The 25,460-nt window shown below is 37.1% G+C and overlaps 3 protein-coding genes across 5 annotated transcripts; 1 reads left to right on the top strand and 2 right to left on the bottom strand.

Moving 5' to 3' along the window:
- Window positions 1–257: 257 nt before the first annotated feature.
- LOC123868021 (suppressor of hairless protein) lies at window positions 258–6,877 on the bottom strand. Its single transcript, XM_045910353.1, has 4 exons — window positions 5,530–6,877; window positions 4,570–4,814; window positions 1,538–1,763; window positions 258–657 (listed from the first exon to the last, which is right to left on the bottom strand). Exons 1-4 carry the CDS (start codon window positions 6,379–6,381, stop codon window positions 490–492), a joined length of 1,491 nt encoding a protein of 496 aa, XP_045766309.1. The 5' UTR covers window positions 6,382–6,877; the 3' UTR covers window positions 258–489.
- Window positions 6,878–7,048: 171 nt separating this feature from the next.
- LOC123867984 (DNA excision repair protein ERCC-5 homolog) lies at window positions 7,049–11,741 on the top strand. Of its 3 annotated transcripts, XM_045910325.1 has the most exons (7): window positions 7,049–7,464; window positions 7,551–7,726; window positions 8,151–8,356; window positions 8,446–8,641; window positions 8,749–10,504; window positions 10,592–10,878; window positions 10,965–11,741. In XM_045910325.1, the coding sequence occupies exons 1-7, from the start codon at window positions 7,377–7,379 to the stop codon at window positions 11,634–11,636; spliced, it is 3,381 nt and encodes a 1,126-aa protein (XP_045766281.1). In that variant the 5' UTR covers window positions 7,049–7,376; the 3' UTR covers window positions 11,637–11,741. The 3 variants fall into 3 exon arrangements, with proteins under 3 accessions (XP_045766281.1, XP_045766289.1, XP_045766297.1); XM_045910333.1 differs by lacking the exons at window positions 7,049–7,464; window positions 7,551–7,726 and having other exon boundaries at window positions 8,232–8,356; window positions 8,425–8,641; XM_045910341.1 differs by lacking the exons at window positions 7,049–7,464; window positions 7,551–7,726; window positions 8,151–8,356 and having other exon boundaries at window positions 8,562–8,641; window positions 8,711–10,504.
- Window positions 11,742–16,477: 4,736 nt separating this feature from the next.
- On the bottom strand, window positions 16,478–24,647 carry LOC123868011 (transmembrane 9 superfamily member 2). The gene is made up of 9 exons (XM_045910346.1): window positions 24,302–24,647; window positions 23,056–23,451; window positions 21,389–21,544; window positions 20,093–20,428; window positions 19,727–19,819; window positions 18,835–19,040; window positions 18,059–18,218; window positions 17,439–17,600; window positions 16,478–16,950 (listed from the first exon to the last, which is right to left on the bottom strand). The coding sequence occupies exons 1-9, from the start codon at window positions 24,425–24,427 to the stop codon at window positions 16,609–16,611; spliced, it is 1,977 nt and encodes a 658-aa protein (XP_045766302.1). The 5' UTR covers window positions 24,428–24,647; the 3' UTR covers window positions 16,478–16,608.
- Between the last annotated feature and the right edge of the window lie 813 nt (window positions 24,648–25,460).

Genomic DNA, 25,460 nt, shown 5'->3' with positions numbered 1-25,460 from the left:
TGGAATACTTGGATACTGATACTCGACACAAATATCGACAGTATCGAGAGCATCTACGAGACAAGAAATTTTGAGCTATGACAGCTACAGCGACACTTATTGACGTCAAAGCTAGATCTTCAACTCGGTGCCGCGATGGTATACATTTTTTTAAAACGAAAAATAGCGAGCAAACGAGCAGGCGGGCCACCTGGTGTTAAGTGATTACCGCTGCATATGAACATTTGCAGCGTCGAAGTACCGCCGATGCGTTGCCGGCCTTTCAGGAATGTTTTGGTCCGCCTCTTTGAATAAACCCATGTTGTAATCTGGTGAGAACAGCGCCGATGGGAGTTGATGCCACAGTTTGCATGCGCGTGGAAAAAGGTACATGCATCGACACTTGATCTATGGACTGGTATTAAGTGTCTTTTTGAATACATGCGTCTCAGAAACTAAAAATACACGCACTTGTTTTTTCGGCCGTACATCAGACAACTTCCTGTCACGCTATTGCAGCGCGTCTGGCAGTCTATGCGCATCGTGCCACGCGTGTTCTGGTCGCATGACGTCATCGACGGGCGGGCACGTTGGCCGAGGACCTGGCTCCGGCGTGTACGTGAAGGTTAGACCAGTCGCGTAGATTATGCCGTCGTTTCTGACCAGAGATACTGGCACCTGGGGGAAAGATTCTATTATTTATTTTATATTTTATATGACGCACAGGTTAGCAATGGCAGAGCTCGGAAACCACAGTGAAAATAGAAAAGGATAGAAAACATCTTTTTTATTTTATTTTATTCAGATTCAAGTTAGCCCTTTCAACTGGTGGTATGTGATGATGCAGTCTAAGATGGAAGCGGGCTAACCTGGAATGGGTATGGCAGTTTTTATTAAACCCATGTCCCATACTCCTTTGGTCTCTATACGGCATCGTACCGGAACGCTAAATCACTGGGCGGCACGGCTTTGCCAGTAGGGTGGTAACTAGCCACGGCCGAAGCCTCCCACCAGAGGAAAACCCTGACTTCCATACTAATAATGAATTATTATATTAATGTGAAAGTGTGTCTGTTTTTCTTTCTGTTACCTTTTCACAGCCCATACGTTTAACCAATGTTGACGTAATTTGTTACAGAGATAGCTTGCATCCCTGAGAAGGCCATATGCTACTTTTTATCCCGGAAAATTAAGTCCATAAAGTGGTTTGAGTTCTCAAAGTAACCTTATCAATACGTCTGATTTTTTGCATATAAACAAACATATATACATGACGTATATTTTTGTTTATATTTAAAAAATAGAACAAGAAAATTACCAATTAGTTGCAAAGGATTAAATTTACTTAAATAGAGCTCTTCTATCTGTTCTGTTCTTCAAAACCCAGCAGACAAATAACAAAACAAAATAAAATAAATACACATTACTTAGTTTAAGAATCTCATACTTACTCCCTAAGAGATTAAAAAAAAAAAACCGAAAAAGGGTGGCATTTGAAATCTAGAACCAGAAAACTGCTTAAAAGCGACTAAAACACTATAAATTAAGAAATACATACCTGAGTAGGTTGCCGCACCCACAACCACTGTCCCCTGAACTGCGAGATGTCGGGAACGACGCAGAGCATGGACTCCGCACAACGGTACATGGTCTCCGCCTCCACGTCTCCGAACCAAACTTGCAGGGACGGCGTGAAGTTGTCTCCAGCTAGCTCCAGCATTGCTACGTCTCCCCCGCCGTTGAGATTCAGAGAGTGGACCAAAGGCACTGGCGTTACGGGCGATCTAGACAAATGTTCGTGGATTTATTTGACAATTCATAAATTAAGCCTCAATAGCTCAACGGTTTAAAAATTACATTTTAGCCTAAATAGGCTAATTTTTATCCCGGAAAATAACGGCATTCTCAAAGTTTAACTGATTTACATAAAATTTGGCGAAGAGGTACTTGCGCCCCTGAAACATAGGCAACTTTTTACCCGGAAAAGCAGTTCCCACAGGATTTATAAAAACCTAAATCCACGCGGACGAAGTCACGGGTATCATCTAGTATTTTATTATTTAGCCTATTTGAGACGGCTTATTTCAAATGAAGCGTTTTGGATTAGCTCGCAATTCTTCTTGAATTGAACATCATATTAAAAGAATACGCGATAGAATATCCTCCTGAGTAGGTAATTGACCGCGTCCCCATTGCAATGTAGTCCTAGCTTCCCTCCCTCATTCCCATCATTAGATGTCATTACAGCAAGTAACCAGTACTTTAATGTAACTATAGGTACAACTGAAGATAAAATAGGCAGATATACTCTAGCTAGTTTAGAATCTAGACAGAGGACGAATTTGCATAGATGTCGCGCTACTTCCTTCATAACAAAGAATTTTTGTGGAACTAAGACATTCTGCAGTAAATACATCCATTATCCACTTTAGCATTAATATAGTGTGGATGTATTTACACTAAGTAACTAATACGACTTGAGTTTGTAATACGTACACGTATAATATGGTATGGTATGGATAATACGTATAAGATGGTCTGAAATAAAATATTATTTATTTATTTTATTTATATGATTTCTACGATTATTGTTAATTGTTAATATTATCCAATTTCAAAACTTGTTAATTTCTTTGTCTAAGCAAATGGAACATACTGCATACAACCAGCACTATAAAATATCAAATTCACTTGCATAAGGCAGCATCTCGCATTTTCTGCGTTCACATACTCGTAGATAATTTTATAGTATTTTAATGTTTAAATTAACGTCAGTTATTTCCATTTTAATTATACAATGTACCAGCTATACTCACGTATTTCACTACATACACAATTTCACTGATCGTTAGATTATGAGGCCGCCTCTGATTGGTCCGTTTCCGATGTTGAAAACGATGGTTGAAAAGAATTTGACCAATCAGAACGCTTGACGTCCCCCACTGCCAACTTCACTCATAATATACTTAGATTTTTTATAATGTCACTATAATGACCACGTGACATTACAATGTCACTAAAACCAGGCCGATAAATTGTAAGAAATGAAGTCAATTGACAATCTACCGTTTAATTATAATATCACTAGTGAGATTGTAATATCGCGGCTTTGACAATATACCTGCGACATATAAACCACTTTGAAATATAAGTAATTAGTCTATAAGTAGACTCAGAAGTACATAGTGTGGTTGCTAAAAATAAAGTTATCATTTCATTTTTAGATTATTAATTTTGCTAATCAAACTTAGCTTGCTTCCGTTTTTATATAAATAGGGTTTATTTTTGTACACGGTAAGTCCATGATTACTTTATCAATTCTAACAACTTACTGCAATAATGACATGAGAAAGATATTTTATCAAATCATTGTAACTGTACTATTTAAGTAGTTATGACTTATGATGAGTATAACTGTTTCTTATTGGATTACTATTCTCAAACAAGTTTTATTATTTTATTTTATCTTTCTTATTTTGAATGCCAATAAGCTACTCAATTGTACTACGATCTCGCCCAATTTATGACTAATACGTAGTTTGACTATAATATCTAGCATCAGTATGTAAATATTAGCATTTTTCTTCATAGATAAATATTTACTTTTGATAAGTAGGTACTATCCATTACTATAGTATATTAACGCAAAAGTGTGTCTATCTGTGTGTAAACTGTTACGTCCCGAAAAATCAAAGAGCTCCGCTCCCATGGGATTCTTAAAACCTAAATCCACGAATACATAAGTATTTTACTACAACATAATTATGCCTATAAAACAAAATGGATCACAAGTCAGGGTTTGTAAACTTTGGACCAAAATTTTACCTTTAACCCAAATCATGGAGGTATGAAGTTGAATACTGATTTTGGTACCTAACTTTGCCTTTTACTGTTGCTTAAAGTTTAACCATAACCATAACATAATGCCTGCCTTACAATGGGACCTTAAACTACTAATATTCTGTATAAACGTGCGCAGAAGCAACCAATTTCTATAACATCTACATTTCTTTGTACTTTACCCAAACTGTAGCAATATTTAGGGCCATTCCGCAAAGTCGACTAGTCGCCTGGCAACTCAGTTGACAGCGACCGTTAGAATCTGTTATTTATATGAAAATTGCTGCGTATGTGATTTGTTATAACCCTAGCCTAGGCCACATATTGCTGACTTGCTATTTCCAAATTGACACCAATAATAAATCATCAATCAGCAGTATGGGGCCTATAAAAACGATACATTTGGACTAAATAATTTAGTTCTCAATTCTTCAGTCCTATCTGCCCCAACTTCGGACCCGGTTTTTTCCTGCCGGTTGGACCTCAGACAAAGACTGGACAATAGACCTTTCACTAGGGTTCCGCGAGTAGTATAATCCAAGTACTCAAGTGACTAAGTGTAAGCAGACATTGAAATAAAAGGGTTGTTTATCAAACTTTGTGTTTGTTCATCATGAGCACCGAGACACCCCGACATAACAGCACAAAGTTGTGGCCACTGTTGCAACTTCCATATAAATAACAGATTCTAACAATCGTTGTCAACCAAGTTGCTGGGCAACGTAATGGCTCTTAAGTTCATAATCTTACCTGACAGGACCCATTCCTTCGTAAAATTGATATTCAGCCTTATCAGTAGATATGATTGTCCAGCAGGCTCCATCATTGATCATCTCTTTATTCTGTTCTTTGGGGCACGGGGTGGCTTGGAACTGTATGATCCTCTCTTGAGAGAGACACAAGTACATGCGCTCAGTGTCTTTCATGTAGAATGCACATTTGTGGAGCTGGGATACAGGGTCATCTGCTTCTAGGAGAGCCATTTGCTTGTCAACCTGTGACCAGAAGTTTAGAAATTAAAGCTAGGGTCCAACAGAAGGGAATACCGTAAGCAGGATTTTTTACAGCATTTGTTAATATGCTTTTGTGGAATCTCTAGTGTAGCGTAGTGGAATTTCATACCATGTGGGATGCTGCTTTATATGTCCTTTGCAATGTAACTATAGGCCTTGAACATATCACTTTTATATAAAATCTTTTTTATAAAATACTAGCTGACCCACCCCTTCTTTGTTCAAGTGGAATTTTTTAGAATCAGTGAATATGGATATAACTTGAATAATAACACTTTCATATAAAGTTTCAACCCCTATTTAACCTCCTTGGGGGTGGAATTTCACAAAAAAAATCTAATCATCAAAGAAACCTAATGTCAAGATTTCAAGTTTCTAACCCCAAGTATATGCTGTACATTGATTGATCAGTCAGACAGTCAAGACAAGTATTTTTATGTGTATAGATTAAAACATTAAATTGAAGTTATAAAACATCTCAATTTTGTTTTTCCTTTTCTCAATTTCTATTTTAGTTAAAGTTTTTCATATACAAAACAAACCTACTTCAATACTTCTCTAGATTTTAGTCATGATTTACAGTAACATATTATGTGGTAGTAATATTGTGTTAAGCCATTTGACACTAGGTATTGCATGAAGAGAAATGGTTAGTTTTTATTATTGATTCCATAAAATAAAATTCAAAACTATTTACCTTCCTTATTATCAGTCTTGGTAGAGCCATGCCTGTCACAGAGCACACAAGCTTCACAGTGGACCCGTAGTGGACATATCCATCCCTCACTGCAAACTCCTCTGACTCACTCTCATTGTCATCTAACAAGTGTATTGTGAATGCGCCCCACTGTGTGGAAGATGCATGAAAATTGCCATTCTCAACATGGAGGTACCTTGTTGACACAGTTTGTGACCTCAATCTATTAAATAAAGCTACCTTAGTTCCACTAGCGATACATAAATCTGCATTTTTCAATGACTGTTTCTTCTTAGAAGGCTTAGATATAACTTTTATTCTTTTACTATTAAATATACCAATGTCATGACCGTTGCCATAGAACATTTTAACGGAGAGCATAAAATGTTTACGCTTGTCCGAGTCTGATATGTACAAGGTTTTGGCGGCACAGTATTGCTTTCCATTGTTTAAATCTAGCTGCTGCATGTCCTGGTCAGAGTTGCCTATTCCTATGAACGCACACAGCTGGGAGGCCTGCTCCGTTTCGCCTTCGCGCAGCATACGCTCGCGTCGCAGTCGCCAGCCGTCGCCGAATAAATATATACAAGGAGGAGGGCAGAAGAACCGCTTCTCGTTACCGTATGACTTCTGAGCAACTTTGGCGTGGAGGATGACTACCACCATGTCGGAGCGGTCGCGCAAGTAGCGCTCCATGGCTTCGCGTGTGAGCCTGCGCTCCTCGGGGCGGTAGGCGCCGGCGCCGGGGCCCGCGGCGGCGGCGTAGCGCGGGTACAGCGCGCCGTGCTGCGGCGGCGGCGACGGCGGGCCCCCGCCCATGCCGCCCGCGCCCGCGCCGTACTGGTGCGGCATGCTCGCCACGGCGCACTCTCACCTCGATTCCAATATCATAATGTGTAACCTGTGATGACCTTCGGGCATGGTGCCACCTCTACATTCTTATCTGAAGAGAACGCAGATTTTCCTGCTGGGGTACATAGTGTAAACAAGAATTGTAGCTGTTGGCGTCTTCCTTATCACCCAACGAGTTCGCTCGTTCTAGGCCTCCACGTAACTATACAAGCTCCTTGCTATTGGATACCCTCCGTTACTTTGATCGATACACTTGTATTATTCACAACACCATAAATAAATAATTACGATGGGAACTGTAGCACACATTCATTCAATAACACCTGTTTGACGGGAGAATTTTCAGAATCTAATCCAGTTGCCTCATAACCGCATTTTTGTAGATAAATTACTTATGAGCATTTATTGTTTACTAGTTATTTACAATGTTAAATATCTGTATCGTTTCATATGAAAGAATGATAAAACTAATGTTTATTCGAGTATAAACGACAACGCTGAAACGCTAAAAATATGAACTGTCAACGAGCGCCATAGACACCGAGGGATGTGCAAGTGTTGTCGACTTGAGTTGTCGAATGTCGATAAGTAAATCGCGCGCGAATAATCGAGTGGATAATGCGAGTTCGGTCGACTGCGGCACGCCGACTGACAGACAGCCGGTCGTAGGATGTGGGGTTACGCATGGGGCGTGAGAAAATAAAGTGTGGGAAAGAGTGGGCGTCTCGGTGTAGTAAAACATTTGATACCTATTGTTGTATGTATATAGTGAACCGAACACATCAATGCATGCGCCAGTAGCAGAGATCATTTCGTATTGTTATTGTGTGCGTGATAAATAAGTCGAGTTCACGGACCGAAAAGGTTGCAATGTGTGAGGAAGAGACCGTCGATTGACCGGAGATCTCGTGGGAAACGACCTTTGTTATGTACAGTGTACACTGATATATAGATTAGTTAAACAAAAAATCAGTTCTGGAATTTAATCACACGCGATGGGAGTCACTGGGCTGTGGCGGCTAATTGAGCCCGCCGGCAAACCCGTCCCAGTAGAGACTTTGGAAAACAAGGTTTTGGCAGTGGGTAGGTTCTAACTTTATTAAACACAAGGTACCTATCTATCCAAAACTTAACATATCTTTACTAAACTCTGCTTTATTTTGAAACAGATATTTCAATATGGTTGCATCAGATGGTGAAAGGCTATCAAGATGCAAAAGGTGCCCCCTTACCCAATGCACATCTTATGGGGTTGTTTCAACGACTTTGCAAATTGTTGTATTTTAGGATCAAACCAGTTTTCGTTTTTGATGGTGCATTCCCGGATTTGAAAAAGGAAACCATTGTAAGTTAACAGAATTTTTTTGTTCACCATTGTGTTTGTTTTGATTTTATCACCAACCCATAGTCACATGCTCAGTAGTGAGCACCACCCTGGCCAAATGCAGATTAGCAGACTTCACACACCTTTGAGAACATTATGGAGAACTCTTATACATACAGGTTGAGGTTCCCTCCCAATGTTTTCTTTTACTATTAGAGTGAGTGATATGTATATTAAACTTCTATAAATGCTTGCAAGATGCAATGAACTTCCCAATGTTCAGTGTAATTTACCTTATATTTAGTTTAATGAATATATTTGGTTAAACAATAAATCTAACCTACTTTACCATGCACTTATTATTTCTTCAGCAGTATTGCAGTCACATTGTATGCTGAAAAACATGTTTGGGATTTTTAACACTTTAATTTTGTTTTGATTTGAGGCTAAACGTCAAGACAACAAATCAAGATACAATTCTCAGTCAGAAAAACTAAAAAGGGAGATTGCTCTTTTGCTAGGAAAAAAGACTGCAATCAGTGCCTTGTTGGGCAAACAAATATCACCAAAGAAAAATAAACCTGTTGAAGATAGCGATGACCTTTTTAAGTTACCTGCATTACCTGATAGAGATACTGAATCGGAATCAGAGTATGTATCTCCTTGAATGAATTTAAGTAGAGTAGTTAGATGAACTTAACAATAATTAAAAGGGTGAGACATCAAAAATAATGTTTCAGATCAGATGATGAAGAGAATTCAAGTGCATCCACTGTTGATTTACATTCAGTGGATCTTGAATCAGATAAGTTTAAAAATATGCCTTTGAAAGATAAGTATGATTTACTGGTAGAGCTTAAAGAAACTAGAAAGATGAACTCTTGGGGAAAAATTCACACTTTACCCAAGAAAAGTGATAACTTCTCAAATTTTCAAGTAAGTATAAGTTTTTCTTATGTCCTGAACTAACCAAATTTTACAAACCCTAACATTTTGTTGTTTTAGAATAGAACGATTTGTTCTGATTTATCCTATTTTGGTAGATGCAAAGGTTACTGAAGAGAAGGAAACTACAGGAGTGCTTGGAGGAAACAGAAAAAGAAATGGGGGATGGTGGAATGTCCTTAACTGAGCTAGAATCATTACTTAATGAAGAAGGCATAGATACAAAGCTGGATAGCCTACCTAGTCGAAGAATTGCGTCAAATAATACAACAAGATATTTACTTATCAGTAATGTCAAGCAGGCTTTAGAGGCTGCCAAGAAAAAAGAAACAGTAGCTGCAAAATTAAATGATCAACCAGGTACTTCTACAGATCAAGCAAAAACATCTTCAAATCAAGATGAACTAGAAGATGATCTACAAAAAGCCATCAAAATGTCTTTAGAATGTGTTGATGAGGCTGATACAAGTGCGTGCGCATCAAAAACAGACGATTCGTGGACGTCAGTTTTAACAGATTCTGATTATAGTGATGATGAAGATGACGATGGGTTTCAGCAGCCAGACAATATGTCATCTGCTAAAGCATACATTATGCAGTACAGTGATTTTACACATAAAGCCATAGATAACATTGTTACTTCAAAACAAAAAGTAAAAAATAAATCAAAAGAACCAAAAATTGATGATATAATTGAAGAACTTAATCAAGAAAAAACAATAATTGAGGACAATATAGAATTAACTTCAAGCGACGAAGAAATCGTTCGGAAAAGCGTAAATAAAGTGGATACAACGAACACCAAGGAAGAAACTCAATTGATAGCTGTAGAAAAGAATGTTACAGATAAACTCGAGAACAAAGATTTAGTTACGCAAAGCGAAAATGATAATCTTATTAATATGAACGCTACTCAACAGTCAGTAGTGATTGTTGATAGTTCCACAGATGATGACATTATTTCACTTGAAACAAGTTTGGAGGATAAAGAGGACCACAATCCACCATTACAACAACCTATTCCAAAAGTAGATCTAGAAACTGAATCGACTAGTGAGGATGATTTTGAGGAAGTGTCTGATAATGAAGAGAAACTACGGAAAACTGCTATACAGCTAACATTGAACATGGGTAAGGAAGTGGAAGATGATATTTTTGCAGACATATTTGAGAATAAGGATAAAAAACTTAATTTACTTTCAAATTCTTGCAATAGTTCCGTAAAAAGCGAAAAATCACTTAAAATTTCTGAATCTTCTGAAGATTTAGAATTGGAGCATAATATAACTAAGAGCAAAGAAATAGAGCAAAAAGCTATAAAACCGGTTGAAATATCGCAACATAAAGTGACGGTTATCAATAAGGATATATCAATCGATAAACAAATAATCGACGAGACACCCGAGCCCTCCAATGATACATTACAAAATGAAAATCAGGAAAAGGAACTGCCATCTAAAATTAATTTAAACAAAATTACAGAAATCAGTGAGAAATCAAATAGGGAAGTATTTACAGTTGAAAAACTTAACTCATTGGCGTCGGAAATTGAAAATGAGGAAGACGACCTACTACAAGAGAAGGGGCGCTTAGATCGTATCGGTCGAAATATTACTCAACAAATGACCACAGAAGCTCAAGAATTACTTCGAATTTTTGGCATCCCTTACATAGTTGCTCCAATGGAGGCAGAAGCCCAATGCGCATTTCTTGAAAACGCAAAATTAACAGACGGCACTATTACAGATGACAGCGACATTTGGTTATTTGGAGGCAAAACTGTTTATAAAAATTTCTTTAATCAAAAAAAGCATGTGCTTCAATTTCTAAGCGAGAGAATAGAAAAATCTTTTAGTAAGTTTTTAGTTACATTACTTAAAAAATCTAGATTGTAATTATGTTATCTTGTTTTTTATTAAATTAACTTTATTCCTTTTATAGACCTAAGTCGAGAGCAGTTAGTGCTCTTGGCCCTTCTGGTGGGAAGTGATTATACGACAGGAGTATCAGGCGTTGGTCCAGTTACTGCTTTAGAGATTCTAGCTTCATTTCCATTTAACAAGAAGAAATTATCGAGTGAACAATCTAAGCAGACTTTATACCAAGAATTGGTTACTGGGTTACAGGAGTTTAAGAAATGGGTAAAGGCGGGAAAACGAACCGATAATGTTAGTCTGAAAAAGAAACTCAAAAATGTTAATCTCACTGATGATTTTCCTAGTGTACGAGTAAGTACCATTAGTCGTTTATATGTATCAGAATTTCCAAAAAATAATAAATATGAATAGATTTCATGATAATATATTTTTTACAGGTTGTTCAGGCATACATGGAGCCAAATATTGAAAGAAGTGAAGAAAAATTCACTTGGGGAGAACTAGATATAACAATATTAAGGGATTACACAAAAGCAAAATTCGGCTGGTCCCAAAACAAATTAGATGAAATAATAAAGCCTGTCTTGAAGAGGCTGCTTGATCGTAAAAATCAGAAAACTGTTTACGATTACTTTAAAAGAAAATTAGAATTCCAATCATTGGAAGATCAAATGAGTAAAAGAGTAAAAGCTGCAGTGCAGAAAATGGGGCCCGAAGGATCTTTAATGAAGGAAAATGATAACACTGAGATAATTAATGATAAACAAAAAACTAAACGGAAAAGGAAAACTAAAACAAAAGATTCCCATGAAGCAAGTCCTTCAAAAATAACAAAACATGAAGATGAATTAAAAAATATTGATCAAGTTGTTAAATCGACAGTTGTAAATGATTCTGAAAAAGTCTTTGATATCAATGTTCAAAAAAGTGGACGATATCAGGAAATCATTCCACAGAGGGAGAAGGATAAACAGCACTTATTGGAAAATAAGTTAAAGGCTATAGAACTTTTCCGAAAAACAAAAATAGACCGTAAAACGAAAAAGACTAAAAGGAAGCTTCCAGTACCTAAAGAAAGGGCCGAGCTTTCGGAAAGTGATAGCGATTAGGTTAACAATCTTAATTTATTTTATTTAGTGCCTTGTGTTTGTGATTAAGGTTTGATTAGACTGTTTGCATGCTGTTAAAATAAAAACCTTTTATAAAATAGTCAATTTATTGTTTACATTCAACTCTTTTGATGTGACAAAGAATATTAAATTTAATGCAGTATATATAGGAAAATAACCCTCAATGATTACACACAAAGTATTACAAAGAAATCACAAGTAATAACAGATAATTATTATTATTTCTATCTCTATCTACCACTAGCACGGTTTTCATTATTTTTGTTAAAATACATCTCAGAAGAATTTCTTCACCGTGGATTACATGAAACAAATTGAATACAAGTGTAAATTAAAAATTTATAACACCTCCGACAAGTGAAAGTTACAGTAACTAGAAAAGAGCTGATAACTTAAGAGCTGATAACTTTCAAACAGCTAAACCGATTTTCTTAGATTATAGCTAAGAACACTCGATCAAGCCACCTTTCAAACAAAAAAAACTAAATTAAAATCGGTTCATTAGTTTAGGAGCTACGATGCCACAGACAGATACACACGTCAAACTTATAACACCCCTCTTTTTGGGTCGGGGGTTAATAAATAAAAAGGTAAGTTAACACAACTTAATGTAGACATAAATACACACACATAAATATTAACCAACTGACAACAAGCAATATTACTGTGATAATAGTTTAGCCACATTTAGTGCAGAACAGAATTATGATTCTAAATTCAGTGGCTCAATAATAATTATAATACTTCCAAAAAAATATGAAGACTACACGAAGAGCGTAGCTGAATCTAGACACGTAAGGCATTTTGAATTTTAGCCTCTTTTCGGACTATAATAGTCTAGAAAAATTTCTTCTACTTTAAAAAAAATATTTGTTTCCAAACAAGTTTCTTTGTATTTTAATTTACTTAAATGAAACATGGCAATCGAAAAGTGATGCATTTTGTTGCTATTCTACCCTCTATTCTGACACAGAAATATTTATTCATTTCCGAATGCAATTCTTTTACATTTACTTAAATGAGCGAAATACGACACTATCTTAGTATGACGTGCAGTTTCTGTGAGAAAATGAGAAAATAAAACAACCGATAAGTGCTCAGCAGTGACCAGTAAAATAATCTTTGGCTGGTCGATTTCAGTTCTTTCCTATTTTGACGTTATTCTGAAATTCATGAAAACTTAAACTTTTTAACAGACTTTTTCCATAAAGGAAGTTTCTCGATTCAACTTTGATTAAGTACCAATATCGGAACAGCGTAAAATTTTTGTATTGTGGTATCATAATGTTAATTTCTGTTAATTGTGCATATCAATAGTTTTAAGCAGTTTACAACTAATAAATAAGACAAAGTCCATTTCATACATTATTTACAATAAAACTAACTACGCGTCACGAAAGTTGGAAAAGCTGCATGAAGTATCAATTATAATGCATACATTTTGAGATCTCACTCATCATTTTAGCTCTGTGTCAACTGTCATGTCAAAGTACGGTTTACCTTTATATTATGGACTAAAATCGTACTTTTGACATTACACTTGATGAGTTAAATTAGCGGAAGAGATCTCAAAATGTATGCACTATACGCTGGTATCATGTAGTGTGGTACACAGTACGAAGCAGTCCACCACGCTCATGACATCATGAACTAATACCCAATTCATTTTATTAGGGCACAGCTGGACAGCTCCTGCTAAAGGTGCATTTACACATTCATAGTGTGCAGTTTCAACTTTCGTGACGCGGATCTGTAATAATAATAGTATCTCAATGGGGAACTATGATTAATGTTCAAGATAAGCAGGCACTAATTATGATCATCCTCAATGAATTTCCCGTTGAGATATTTTTAAGAAACTTAATCCTAAAACTAAAATAAATGGACATCAAAATGTCTGTATGACTATCAATTTATTAACGATAATTTCTGTTTATACAATAATCATAATCACATTGTGTACAGCAGTCTCTCAAATCTCATTCCTCATATTCACAAAGTAGGCAAATAGAAACTTTGAAAAACCGGTCAAGTGTGAATCGGATTCGCGCACGGAGGGTTCCGCGCCATCGTACGAGGAATAACACTTTTCAATTTTAATGGCACCCATTTTGAAATTTTCATTATTTGTTGCTATGCAATGACTTTCTAAGCATGGACACATCGTGGCATACAAACACAAGAGCCCAAACATGGCACACGTTTCTAAATTCACCCTATGTAGCTTCAACTGCTCCATTTATACATTCCCGCTAACATTCAAGTCCTGTAAACTAACCTCAGTGATTAAGCCGCAATGTAAATCGATTATTGCACTCGAAGCTGAATAAGGTGATTTTAGAAGCAAACTTGAACAAAAAATGGAATGGAGTAGTGTAGCACTATTAATTTTTGTTATTTCTTTGAGAGATTTTTCGTTTTTGTAAATATGAAACTATTATACTATATCTATACTATATACTATTCTGCTCGTGCTGATTCACTGACTGACTGACTGACTGACTGACTCATTTGATCACCTCTTCTGTAAAATTTTGTATGTTTTTTTTTACCGATGGTTTCGTATAGAGGACAAAAAATGATTCGGAGGAAAAATATGGATAGAGCTGATGATTGAGGATTTCGGTGAGGAGCACGGCCAGGGTATTGAAGATAGGTGGGGGGTGCTCGAACAAATGTCACTCAGAACTTCATCCAATTGACAGGGAGCTGAAAAATAAAACCAAAATGGCGGATTCAAGATGGGCCTTGAATCAAGATGGCCAAAGGCCTCCCACCAGCCAACCTAAACCAATTAAGAAAATCTCAATCGGCCCAGCCGGGAATCGAACCCGGGACCCTCGTCATACAAATCCACCGCGTTACCACTGCGCACTGGAGGTCGTCAAAAGATCTATCTATACATATAATAAAATTGTAGAAAAGTGGTGTCTGTACAATGGAAATATATGAAAAAAAGTAGCAGGGGTTGTTAATAATAACAACCCCTGCTACTTTTTTTTTATCGATGCCGAACCCGAAATTGTAATTAATTTTTTTTTGTCTGTTTGTCTGTGTGTTTGTGCACGCTAATATCAGAAACGGCTTATTCGATTTAGATACGGTTGTCACTAATATATTGTAGTAAGCTTCACTTAACATTTAGTGTTTATTTCATGTCAATCGGTTCATAAATAAAAAAGTTATGTCAATTTAAAGAATCACGGCGAACATTTTTAACGTACAGATACACGCCTCGCGCCTGAGCGTCCGTGGCTATATAAAGCGCGCTGAGAGCTATTCCACGCGAACGAAGTCGCGGGCACAGCTAGTAATAAAATAAATGTGATACAATAATGGCCAATAGATTTTACATTGAACAAAAAAAAGCTACTCCACAGTTTTGTTTTTCCGACATTCGTGACGCGCCCTTCCATCTGTCTCTTTCCGATGTGCGTGAGAGAAAGGAATGGGAACATTGTAAATAATTTTAGATATTCCTAGTGTTTTCAATGGTTTTACTAAATATTTTACACTTTTTCGCATGTTATCTTACGCAAATAAAATTAACTTACCGGTGGTAAGTCACACCATCTCTTTTCTGCGTCGTTAACGTATTATTTTGGCACTTTTTGATCGCGCATTTAGGCGTCTTGACAGCTTTGCAGTCAACATGCGACTAATGAAGAAAGTGTGCTTACACCAAGTATAAGCACACTTACTTGGTCCCTTGTTATGCGCGCCAGTGCGATGTCCTTGCTTAGAAAGTCATTGTTGCTATGGCAATAGAAATAATAAATATTAAATACACATTCTGTGAAAATTTCAACTCTATACCAATCTGTCTGTCAACAAGTTGCATCTCGTGAACCGTACCTAAAAGTAAGGTACGGTTCACGAGATGCAACTTGTTGACAGACAGACGGACGGACGGGCGGACAGCGTAGTCTTAGTAATAGGGCCCCGTTGGCACCCTTCGGTCACGGAACCCTAAAAATTAAACAATACAATGGTACTAGTATTTTTATGAAAGACAATCCAGGCTTAGTTTAAATTTCGTAATTATCACGATAAATTTATAATAGAAATATATTTCTTATGTGCTATAAAACAAAAATATTTTTGCAAATAAACTATTGCAAAAAAAAAAAACAAATAATCTGCAACTTATAATATACCGTTTTACTGATTGTGTGACCCCATTGATTGGCGAACATTCGCCAAACTTTCGTGTGGAGGCGGCAATTTGGCCCACATCAAAGAAAATTAGTCTATGATCCGACTGCTTGAATCTGCAGATATCTGATTTTGATACATACAAATATATTTTTTAATGATAAAGATAAACAAGGCTCTTTTGGTGCGTGGCCAAAATCGGAACTAAAGCCGCTATCTAGAGAAGTGCACTTGTCGATAGTTCGCTGTGTCGGCATAAAGCGACAACTGCGTTCTCACTCAAGTGCCAAAAGAGCCTTGTCGGATTGTACGTATGCTATTAGAATAGATTACATCAGGGTTGGCAGGCAAAATTTAGCCGCAATTATCTTTATATTGTAATAAATTTTTTTAAAGGATTTTGTAACAAAAATTAATTACTTACAATATATTTAATCAAAGGTGATTAGGGCTAGATTTTGCCAAGTAACCCTGCTGTAATCAATTTTTCTATAATGTATTATTCATAAGGATTAAGTTTTATAAAAAAACAAAAACCTGCAGATACAAGCGGCCGTATCTTACGAGTCTAAAACATTAGTCGAATCCCGAACGTGGTGAATGAATAAACGCAACGCATAGACGCTGTGTGCTACACCCGCGTGACGCTACGCATTGCGTTTGTGCCAACGATCTTGCGCACTATATTTAAATAGTATCATATAATGTGAACACACAAAGAAAGCCTTTAACGTCAACCACACAACAGTCCGCTGTACCAACGCAATGTTCCTTAAACACTACACTAGAAACTAAGCTAATCAACTTTCACGACACTGTATATCTTCCTGACGAACCAGAAACAAGCCATGAAGCCTATAGTGCCGGTGAGAAGGAAGAACAAGAAGACCATAATGAAGGTGTAGCCGAAGTAGAGGAAAGTGGAGGCCGCGTCGTCGATGTTGAGTTTGGTGACGAAGTAATGGCAGCAGTAGATGAAGAGGTAGCCGGCGGTGGAGCCCGAGCTGAGGAAGGCGCGCCACCACCAGTGGTAGTCCTCCGCGCAGAGGTGAAAGTAGCAGAGCAGAATGGTGGTCTCTGAGCAAGTGATGACTAAGATCACAAACACGAGGAACAGGAAACCGAACATGTAGTACATCTGGAAATAAATCACACTAATATTATAAAAGCGAAAGCTTGTGTGTGTGTATGTTTATTAGTTCACCTCTAACTTTTTGGAGTTATGCATTTTAAGTAATTAAATATCACTTACTTTAAGGAAGGAAAACATCGTGAGGAAATCGGCATGCCTGTCTGGCATGCACAAGTATGCAAACCTACGAATGCTCGCCCTATACCACTCTGTAAAAATCAGTTTGGATAAAGAGAGACCAAGCATTGCTCTAAAAATATCACTGTCCATATTAAAAATGCGAAAGTGTGTCTGTTTATTGGTTTGTTGTTCGATCACACCGCAACGGACACCTATTACCTAATTTTTTTACATGGTTATAGTTGGAGATCTGGAGAGTAACATAGGTTATTTTTTATCCCAGAAAATCAAAGTTTCCACGGGATTTCTAAAAATTTTAACCCACGCGGACGTAGTTGCAGGCATTAGCTAGTCACAAAATAAAAATTTCATACCTGACTGGACCAGAGAGAGTTGAGTATGAAGAACAGTTGTATGAAGATGCAACCGAAGGGTAACACGCCGCCCATCACGATTCCGGGCACGGGTTGTGTGTACAGAGACTGCTCGGGGATTTGACGTGGAATTTGGTTGGTGCGGACTGGGTGCTCCAGAATCTGTTTAAAAGTATGCATATGACGTTTATAAATTCAGATCTTAAAAATATGAGTATATGCATCACCGAATTCAAAATTACACTTTCAGGTTTTACAAAATTGAAAAAGTGACTATTTCATAAGTAGAAATTTCTAAAGTAAACGTTATTTTTTTATTTATAAAATTATTTATTATTGCTTGTAGCAACGTGTAACTTAAATCAGTTTAACAATTTACTCCAAAATATTATTAATCATAGATGCAGAGGTATATTATAGTGAACACTTTATTGGGCTGAGAAAAGTCATCTTCTATTTGTATCAACTTTTGTTTCGCATGCATTACCTACATAGTTTTGATATAAGTACCTAGCCCAAAAAACTTTCATGCTTAACATAGTAATTATAATAATTTTCAAATAGATTTGGGAATAAAGGTTGTAAAACTACAAAATTCACAAAAATAAGACATCACTTACCCGTTTCCTAAAGCCGAAGTAAGCGCCAATAAAGGTGAGAGGCACGGAGACTCCAAACCAGAGGGCCAACAATGCAACCAGAGTGGAGAATGGTACTGCAGCGGAGGAGCCCTTGCCCCACAGCACCAGGTTCATGATGAAGAAAAGGGAGAACACCACACTGTGAACCGATAATTTTTTTAAATTAAATTCCAATACAAGATAACCCTTGACTGCGCTTTTACCTGGTGGTGTGATGACGCAGTCTAAGATGGAAGCTGGCTCACATGGAAGGGGTAGGGCATTGGCAGTTTCAGTAAACCCATACTCCCAATTTCTACACGGCAACATACCGAAATGCATTATCGCTTGGCGGCGTGGCTTTGCCAGCATGGTAAAACCAATGACTAAGACTTATGACTAATGATTATGAAAATGAATTGCTTAAAGATTGAAGAAGTTTTAAATGGACGATCCCAGAAGACTCGCTCTATCGTCCCTTCATTCAGTTGCACTTAATCTCTTTTGCGAACTTCACACTTTACAACACTCAAGGGAAATAAATCAGAGTGATTCGATAGCTCAACAGATGAGGAGCGGACTGAATTCCGAAAGGTTGGGGGTTCAAATCCCACCTGTTGCACTATTGTCGTACCCACTCCTGGCACAAGCTTTACGCTTAATTGGAGGGGAAAGAGGAGTATTAGTCATGATTAGCATGGCTAATATGCTTTATTTAAAAAAAAAGAGTTTCAGTATCAGAGTATGTAAGTGAGAGTAGCTATCAGAGTACATACCCTGGACAAACCATGGAGGTGAGCAGGATGTTGCTCTTCCACCGTCGGCCGCCGAAGCTCTTGTAGACCCTGGCGCTGACGTAGCCCGCGGCCGCGCCCAGCAGCACCCAGGCCACGAGCGCGCACGTCATCAACGCACCGCGGTTCGCAGGGGACAAGAAGCCCAGGCAAGCGAACGCGAGTGTTACCAGCGTCATACCGAAGACCTAGAAGTTATTATTGTAATGACCATCATAGTCCTAACACTTTAAATGCATTTGACCCGACAACATTCTTCATAAGCAGCGCTAGCATGACCATCAGGATCTAACTCTTCATTGTAACATATTCTGTGGCTCTACATAACATATGCTAAAAAAGTCAATTGTAACAAGATGGTAAAGTAAAAATCTATATCATTATCTTTTCTTCTCTATGGCTCATACTGCAACAAAATAACTCATAATGCACGACATAGATGTCGCCACAGGGTATTCAATTTTTACCATACATCGTCAACCGCGCTAACGAAGTTTTCTCTACAGAGCCCTATATAAAATACAAGTTCCAAGATACAACAGTCGGGCCAGCTGGGCTGGGTCCCTAGGCATAATACAGTCCTGAGGAAGATCCTCCTATTGCTACAGTGCAGCATACATACTTCTAATATCTTAACCTGTTGTTATTATCTTCTCATTGAATAAAAAGTGTTATCACACTAATCACAGTTACTCCTTCACGCAAAAACTACTAGACGGATTTGGCTGAAATTTAGATTGGAGATAGATAATATCCTGGATTAGCACATAGGCTACTTTTTATCCCGGAAAATCAAAGAGTTCCCACGGGATTTCGAAAATCCTAAATCCACGCGGGCGAAGTCGCGGGCATCGGCTAGTGAGAGATAACTTACCTGCGATCCTGACCCGAGGAATACGGCCAGTAACATACCGCGTCGCGGTGGTCTAAATACATCTCCATGGACGAGTTTCCAACCAAACTCCTCCTACAAACAATAAAAAAATATTTACTAAATAGAATAATTTAAACATATACACACACTAGACAGGTCACCCTAACAATAAATTTTGCTGGCTGCAACTCATTTTTGCTTACAACTTGATGATCAATAAAGTGATGATGACTAATTGTTGACTGAATGAACAGTTATTCTTTCAAGGGCCCTTAAATTATAAGATTTTTATGTACTTGTAGCTTGTCTGCAAGCATTATTAAGGACATTAGCAGGATAATAAGCAAGGCAGTTGTAAATACATACCTGTGCATCTTCCCCACATTCCATTTGATTGTATCTAGCGATATCCTTATGCAGAGTCCTCAACAAGATCATTGCAACCATACCACTAAGGAACAGCACAATGACCAGAGAATTCAATATAGAGAACCATTGTATATTAGTCTGTGGCATAGACTCAAGTATATAATCCCATCTTGATGACCATTTAATGGTGTTGTTCTTGATGTAGGTAACACGGTAAGAGTATATTATGTTGAATTCATCTTTGGTAAGTGCGCTTGGTATGATGAGCGGGTTGTTCCGTGCGTTACAATCCATGTTCTCTTGTTTTTGGTGTTTGATACTGGCTGGTTTAACCTGCAAATAAGTTTTTTTTTTTTAAATAACAAGACAAAAGCATATCTACAGCGATCCTGCAAAGGTTGTAGGATTGCTATGGATTAGAACTGCAAAACTATGTCACACACAGTATTACGACGAGGGCCGTATCGGGACACAAGGTAATTACGACCAAAGCAAACAATTTTTACGGTGAACGAACCACGAATTATCTATTACCAAAATTAATCAACGAATTACCAACTGAAATTAAAACTAAAATAACAAAAAACAATATAAAGTATAAAATCAAGGAATATTTATTAAACACGTCTTCCCTACGTAAAAAAATCAATAATATATACATAATAACAGAAACCCAATTGCTTACATAAATACACGCACACGTATACTACGCATAGTAATTCATAATTACATTCTATAAATATCCTATACTACTTATAGTTTTTATCTAATTTTTATCTACATAGAACAGCCTGTATAGTGAATAAGTCCGGTAACGAGCTGGCTAGCATCGCCTCGGTGCCGAGCGCCACAAATACCTACCTAATGTTCGTGCGCTGTGCAACCGAGTAGGTACCCTTCCTTGCATAATATATTATCTTATACCGACATAATATTGTATTGAGTCTCACCCGTATATCATACAGTTAATTTTTAGAGGAATGTGCAGCGCCCAGACAAGTCGCCAAGACTTCAGGGCGCTAAGAATTCAATGTAAATAGTTTTAGAATATTGTAAATACAATAAATAAATAAAAAATAAGAAAGTAAAATGAGATTCCTGACGCCAAGGTTCCTAGATTTAGCAGCTTAAGTACATAGTAATAAATGAAGTGGACATTGGAACAGCTTATCTCTGATAGAGATTTACTCCAGTTTCCCAAGACTGTAAGGTGCTGATATTTTAGTCCCCCATACATATTTCTCACATACTCATACCTCAATATGATATCAAATGGAAGGGCGCCTCACTTACCTTAGCAGATATAATCCGTCCGCCGTTATCACCAACACCCACATCCCACTCCTCTTCCCTGCCACTGTGGTATGTGATCTCCAGATCAACATGGTTGAACAGATAGTAGGTGCCGTATGCACTCTGTGCTGTATTCACTATGGGTGTGCAAGTATCCTAGTATAGAAAAACATTAAAATGTGTTACTAAATGCTCTGGCTAAGCTGTGATGGTCTAGTGGTTAGAATGTCCTGCTCCTTATCGGAAGTCGGGGGTTCGATCCCGGGCAAGCACTTCTAACATATCAGTTATGTGTGTTTATAAGCAATTAAATATAACTTGCTTTAACGGTGAAGGAAAACATCGTGAAGGAAACCTGCATGCCTGAGAGTTCTCCATGTTCTCAAAGGTGTGTGAAGTCTGCCAATCTGCATTCGGCAGACTATGGCCTAAACCCTTCTCACTGACATCCGTGTTCAGTAGTGGGCCGGCAATGGGTTGATCATGTGTTACTAAATGCTTGCAGAAATCTTATTTTTGAATGGCGCGAAAATATCTCAACCTATCATAGCGCGCCCACGTGCGCGTATCGGTTGTTGCCTATGAATACATAGATGAAAAAAAGGATATCGAGTGCCCTGTAGCTTTCGATAAGTAATCATCAAAAATTATCGAACATTCAACAAATATTATTCGGTTTAGTTGTTGTGAATAGCATTTGATAGTCGTAATCGAACAATATCTACATTGGTTCGATTCGGTTTCGGTTTCGACAATTTCACAGTTGATTCGGTTATTGTGAATTGAAAATACATCTTATCGAACGATAACTTGCCAAATCGATCCACAATTATGCTATCGAAGGGTTCTGAATGGGCCTGCAGTTTGACTTTGATATAGATGATATACTTATAAGGAGATAGGTGAAAAATTACTATCAAAAACCTCATTAACACTTTTTTTAGTCTACATGGTTGGTAACTGATAGCATCAATAGCTGATAGTGATAATTTTGATAGACAAGATATTGTTATTTAGATTTTGAGTTCAATACAAGCTAAATCACAGATAAAAATATAATGAACTAGTTAACTGTAATAATCTGTGATTATAAGCATGAGATAATATAGGCACTGTCTCAGCACAACCCAGCTCTTAGCTGATGTTGTAATCAAAAGAACTGTACAAACAAGTTCACATTAGCACACATTACGATGCCTACAGATTTAGCCAATTTTAGTCTATTTATATAGTCGCTCAATTATTGTATTTTGAATCATTAAGATCTGCTAGCTTTTTACAGATTGCCCGAATTTATCAATCATTACTGATGCATGTTAACATTAAACAAAATAAAGTTAAAATATTTTTGATATTTTGATCAACAAACACCAGTGGCGATAGACAAAAAATATGATGTAGAATCTACATCATATTTTCAGATAGTCAAAAATCAAGCAAAACTGTTAGGCACCTGAAGAGCCCTACCCCTATTTACAAATTATACACACAATATTATGCCTGTTTGACTGAGAAGTACTATAGCCCAGTTACTGTCCGGCTTTGGCTGAGATTATTGGAGAAAACTTTGACTTTCCACTTTATACAACATAAGATTTGTGTCTGTTCAAGCTTTGAAGACTTTATTAGACTATGTCATCACTAATTAAAATCAAAATTTTACTCACCAAATCTTTTCTGACTTGGCAACCCATAGGGAACCCAGTACTGCAGTAAGTCTTTCCTCCTTCATTTACTAAGTAACACCAAGTCACAGGCATATTGTCCAGGATCCAGTGGTGTTGGTAATAAAGCGCCATTCCCATTTTAAGGAGGTTCAACTTCTTAATAGACTCAGGATCTGACGCTCTGTATTTCTTTTCACATAGGGCTCGACAATTCTCATTGTGGAGAAAACTCAGTTTGTAGGGACTTGGTCTGATCCTCTCTCCAAAGACTACTTGACCAAGGTTCTCAACTGGTGACTGGGTTTCGTCAGAGAGGCAGAAGTCAAAGTGGTGATACTCAAACGGTATGACAGATTCTTCTGTGTTAAGTCTGTTAACGTAGAGGGGTATCTCATTCTGAAATAAACAATATACAAATTTATAAATTTATTTTACATTTACATAGTACAGCATTGTAATCAAAACTGTAAAATAATGGAAATTAAAGTGTGTGACACATATTAAAGTCTATGAAATACTTTGTTTACAAAATATTAAATACAGTCTCCAGGCTGTTTCTTTTTTTGAACCTAGTTTACAGGTGCTTATGATAAGTCTAATAATTATATTTATTTTAAGATTTTCTATATACTTTTTAAGATTATTTAAAGCACAAAATAATATCATATATATTGTCTTCTTCCTTCATCAAGTTTATATGCACCTACTGACTATTTATTGCATCATATTCTTATAAATTTCTACAATTTGCATTTGCTTATTAAATACTAAACATATTTCGTAGTGTTTTATCAATTTTATTCCAGCCATCTAGCAGCAAACAACTGAGAGTAGATTTATAAGTATAATAAAATTAAGTAGTAAACATTGTAAGTATGAAAATATATACTTTCTTCATAATATGATCAATATTTTTGTACTATTATTCTATTTACAAAAGTACATTTTTTTTCTGAAAGCAACTATTAAATATCTGGCGACTACAATCTTATCATACATTACATACAAACAAGTATGTATTTTTACATGTCATGTTAAATAATACTAATAATAAGTACCTAATTGCTGATATTGAAAACTGAAAGGTTTATAGTAAAATTTGCCTCGAACACAATTCTTATTAGGCTCTTGGCTAAATAAGTTAATAATTGGCTATGGTAAACGTGGTCCAGTGCCATTGCGAAGCGATAATACGACAGCCATTAGCAAGTTATCTTAGAAGTACTCAAAAGTTACGAGAACTTACTTTACATGATTTCCCATTATCTTCACCGGCCTTGCAGTAATTCACGGGCGCTAGTCCGGGTAAATAAAAAGCCCTAATAGGTGTCAACAGCAGAAGTGCGCAAACCACATACAAGGATAGGCCCATGGTGTGCTGTAATTTTGTGTCTATTTAATGTAATTTTCTCAACGAAAACTATCATAAGTTGTACACTTGAAAAGACAAAGTCCACATAATCATGTACCACTAAACTAAGACACAAATACCGGGAAATTCACCCGGTTTTACAACAATTTCCAAAATGCCTGTTAGTCGCAATTTCACACTTGTCGAAAACTCGCAAACGTCACCAACAATTTGACAGATCACACACATCATAATAGAGCACAGAGTAGAAATAGAAATAATGTCTGATCTGGCTTCTCTGGCATATTTTTCTGAGCTACTCTATGTAAAGCCAGACGAGAAAAAAAAAATCTGAGTCTCTGGCTTTTATTACGTTACACCGGCGCGGGATGGGCGCGGGGCAGATGCTTTGTAGCAAACAGCAAGCAACGGCAAACACCACATCACAGATGGCTTGCCTGCCGGTGGCCAATCGGTACCCCGGTCCAAAGCGTTGGCAAGTATACGCATACACCCGTCCAGGCTCTACAGGCTTGTTTGCTGTATGGCGGCACCATGATATATGGTGCCGCCATATGCCTTGCTTCTTGCCTTCTATTATGAAGCCATGTCTTTGTCTATGGTTTTAGTTTTGTAATTTATCCAATAAAAAGAAAAATAAAACCGACTTCAAAAACGACAAACACTAAAAAGTAAAAAATAACTTTTGTTTAGCTACACGTGTAATGCACCTAGGTATGAAGTCGAGCGAGCATATTAAAACAAAATTAGAAATCCAAGAGTGAAGCTCGCCCGACTTCATACCTAGGTGCATTACACGTGTAGCTAAACAAAAGTTATTTTTTACTTTTTAGTGTTTGTCGTTTTTGAAGTCGGTTTTATTTTTCTTTTGAAAATTTTTTATTTCACAATTTTTAGTGGCCCTACTGTACTATAATATGCTGTGCCCAGTTAAAACCCTACTGTTTACTAAGCTATTACACTGATCGCGAGCAATTTGCTCCTATCCATTGAGGAGTTCTGTTCTCCATCTCCCAAGATATTCATCAGATCT

Source organism: Maniola jurtina, chromosome 1 (assembly GCF_905333055.1).
Source record: "Maniola jurtina chromosome 1, ilManJurt1.1, whole genome shotgun sequence".
Taxonomy (NCBI): Eukaryota; Metazoa; Arthropoda; class Insecta; order Lepidoptera; family Nymphalidae; genus Maniola; species Maniola jurtina.
The sequence above is the reverse complement of the archived record's forward strand: the minus strand, read 5'-3'. Positions and strand labels throughout refer to the sequence as shown.

What these genes read in the sequence shown, in the direction of transcription:
- LOC123868021 (XM_045910353.1), bottom strand. Translation starts at nt 6,381, where the DNA reads ATGCCGCACCAGTACGGCGCGGGCGCGGGCGGCATGGGCGGGGGCCCG. An exon ending in CAAGACTGATAATAAGGAAG is followed by an intron (nt 4,815 to 5,529) that starts GTAAATAGTTTT and finishes TTCTGGTCACAG; the next exon opens with GTTGACAAGCAAATGGCTCT. An exon ending in GGGTGCGGCAACCTACTCAG is followed by an intron (nt 658 to 1,537) that starts GTATGTATTTCT and finishes TCTTTCCCCCAG; the next exon opens with GTGCCAGTATCTCTGGTCAG.
- LOC123867984 (XM_045910325.1), top strand. Translation starts at nt 7,377, where the DNA reads ATGGGAGTCACTGGGCTGTGGCGGCTAATTGAGCCCGCCGGCAAACCC. An exon ending in ATAACTTCTCAAATTTTCAA is followed by an intron (nt 8,642 to 8,748) that starts GTAAGTATAAGT and finishes CTATTTTGGTAG; the next exon opens with ATGCAAAGGTTACTGAAGAG. An exon ending in ATGATTTTCCTAGTGTACGA is followed by an intron (nt 10,879 to 10,964) that starts GTAAGTACCATT and finishes TATTTTTTACAG; the next exon opens with GTTGTTCAGGCATACATGGA.
- LOC123868011 (XM_045910346.1), bottom strand. Translation starts at nt 24,427, where the DNA reads ATGGGCCTATCCTTGTATGTGGTTTGCGCACTTCTGCTGTTGACACCT. An exon ending in GCCAAGTCAGAAAAGATTTG is followed by an intron (nt 21,545 to 23,055) that starts GTGAGTAAAATT and finishes TTTCTATACTAG; the next exon opens with GATACTTGCACACCCATAGT. An exon ending in ACTCTCTCTGGTCCAGTCAG is followed by an intron (nt 16,951 to 17,438) that starts GTATGAAATTTT and finishes ATTTATTTCCAG; the next exon opens with ATGTACTACATGTTCGGTTT.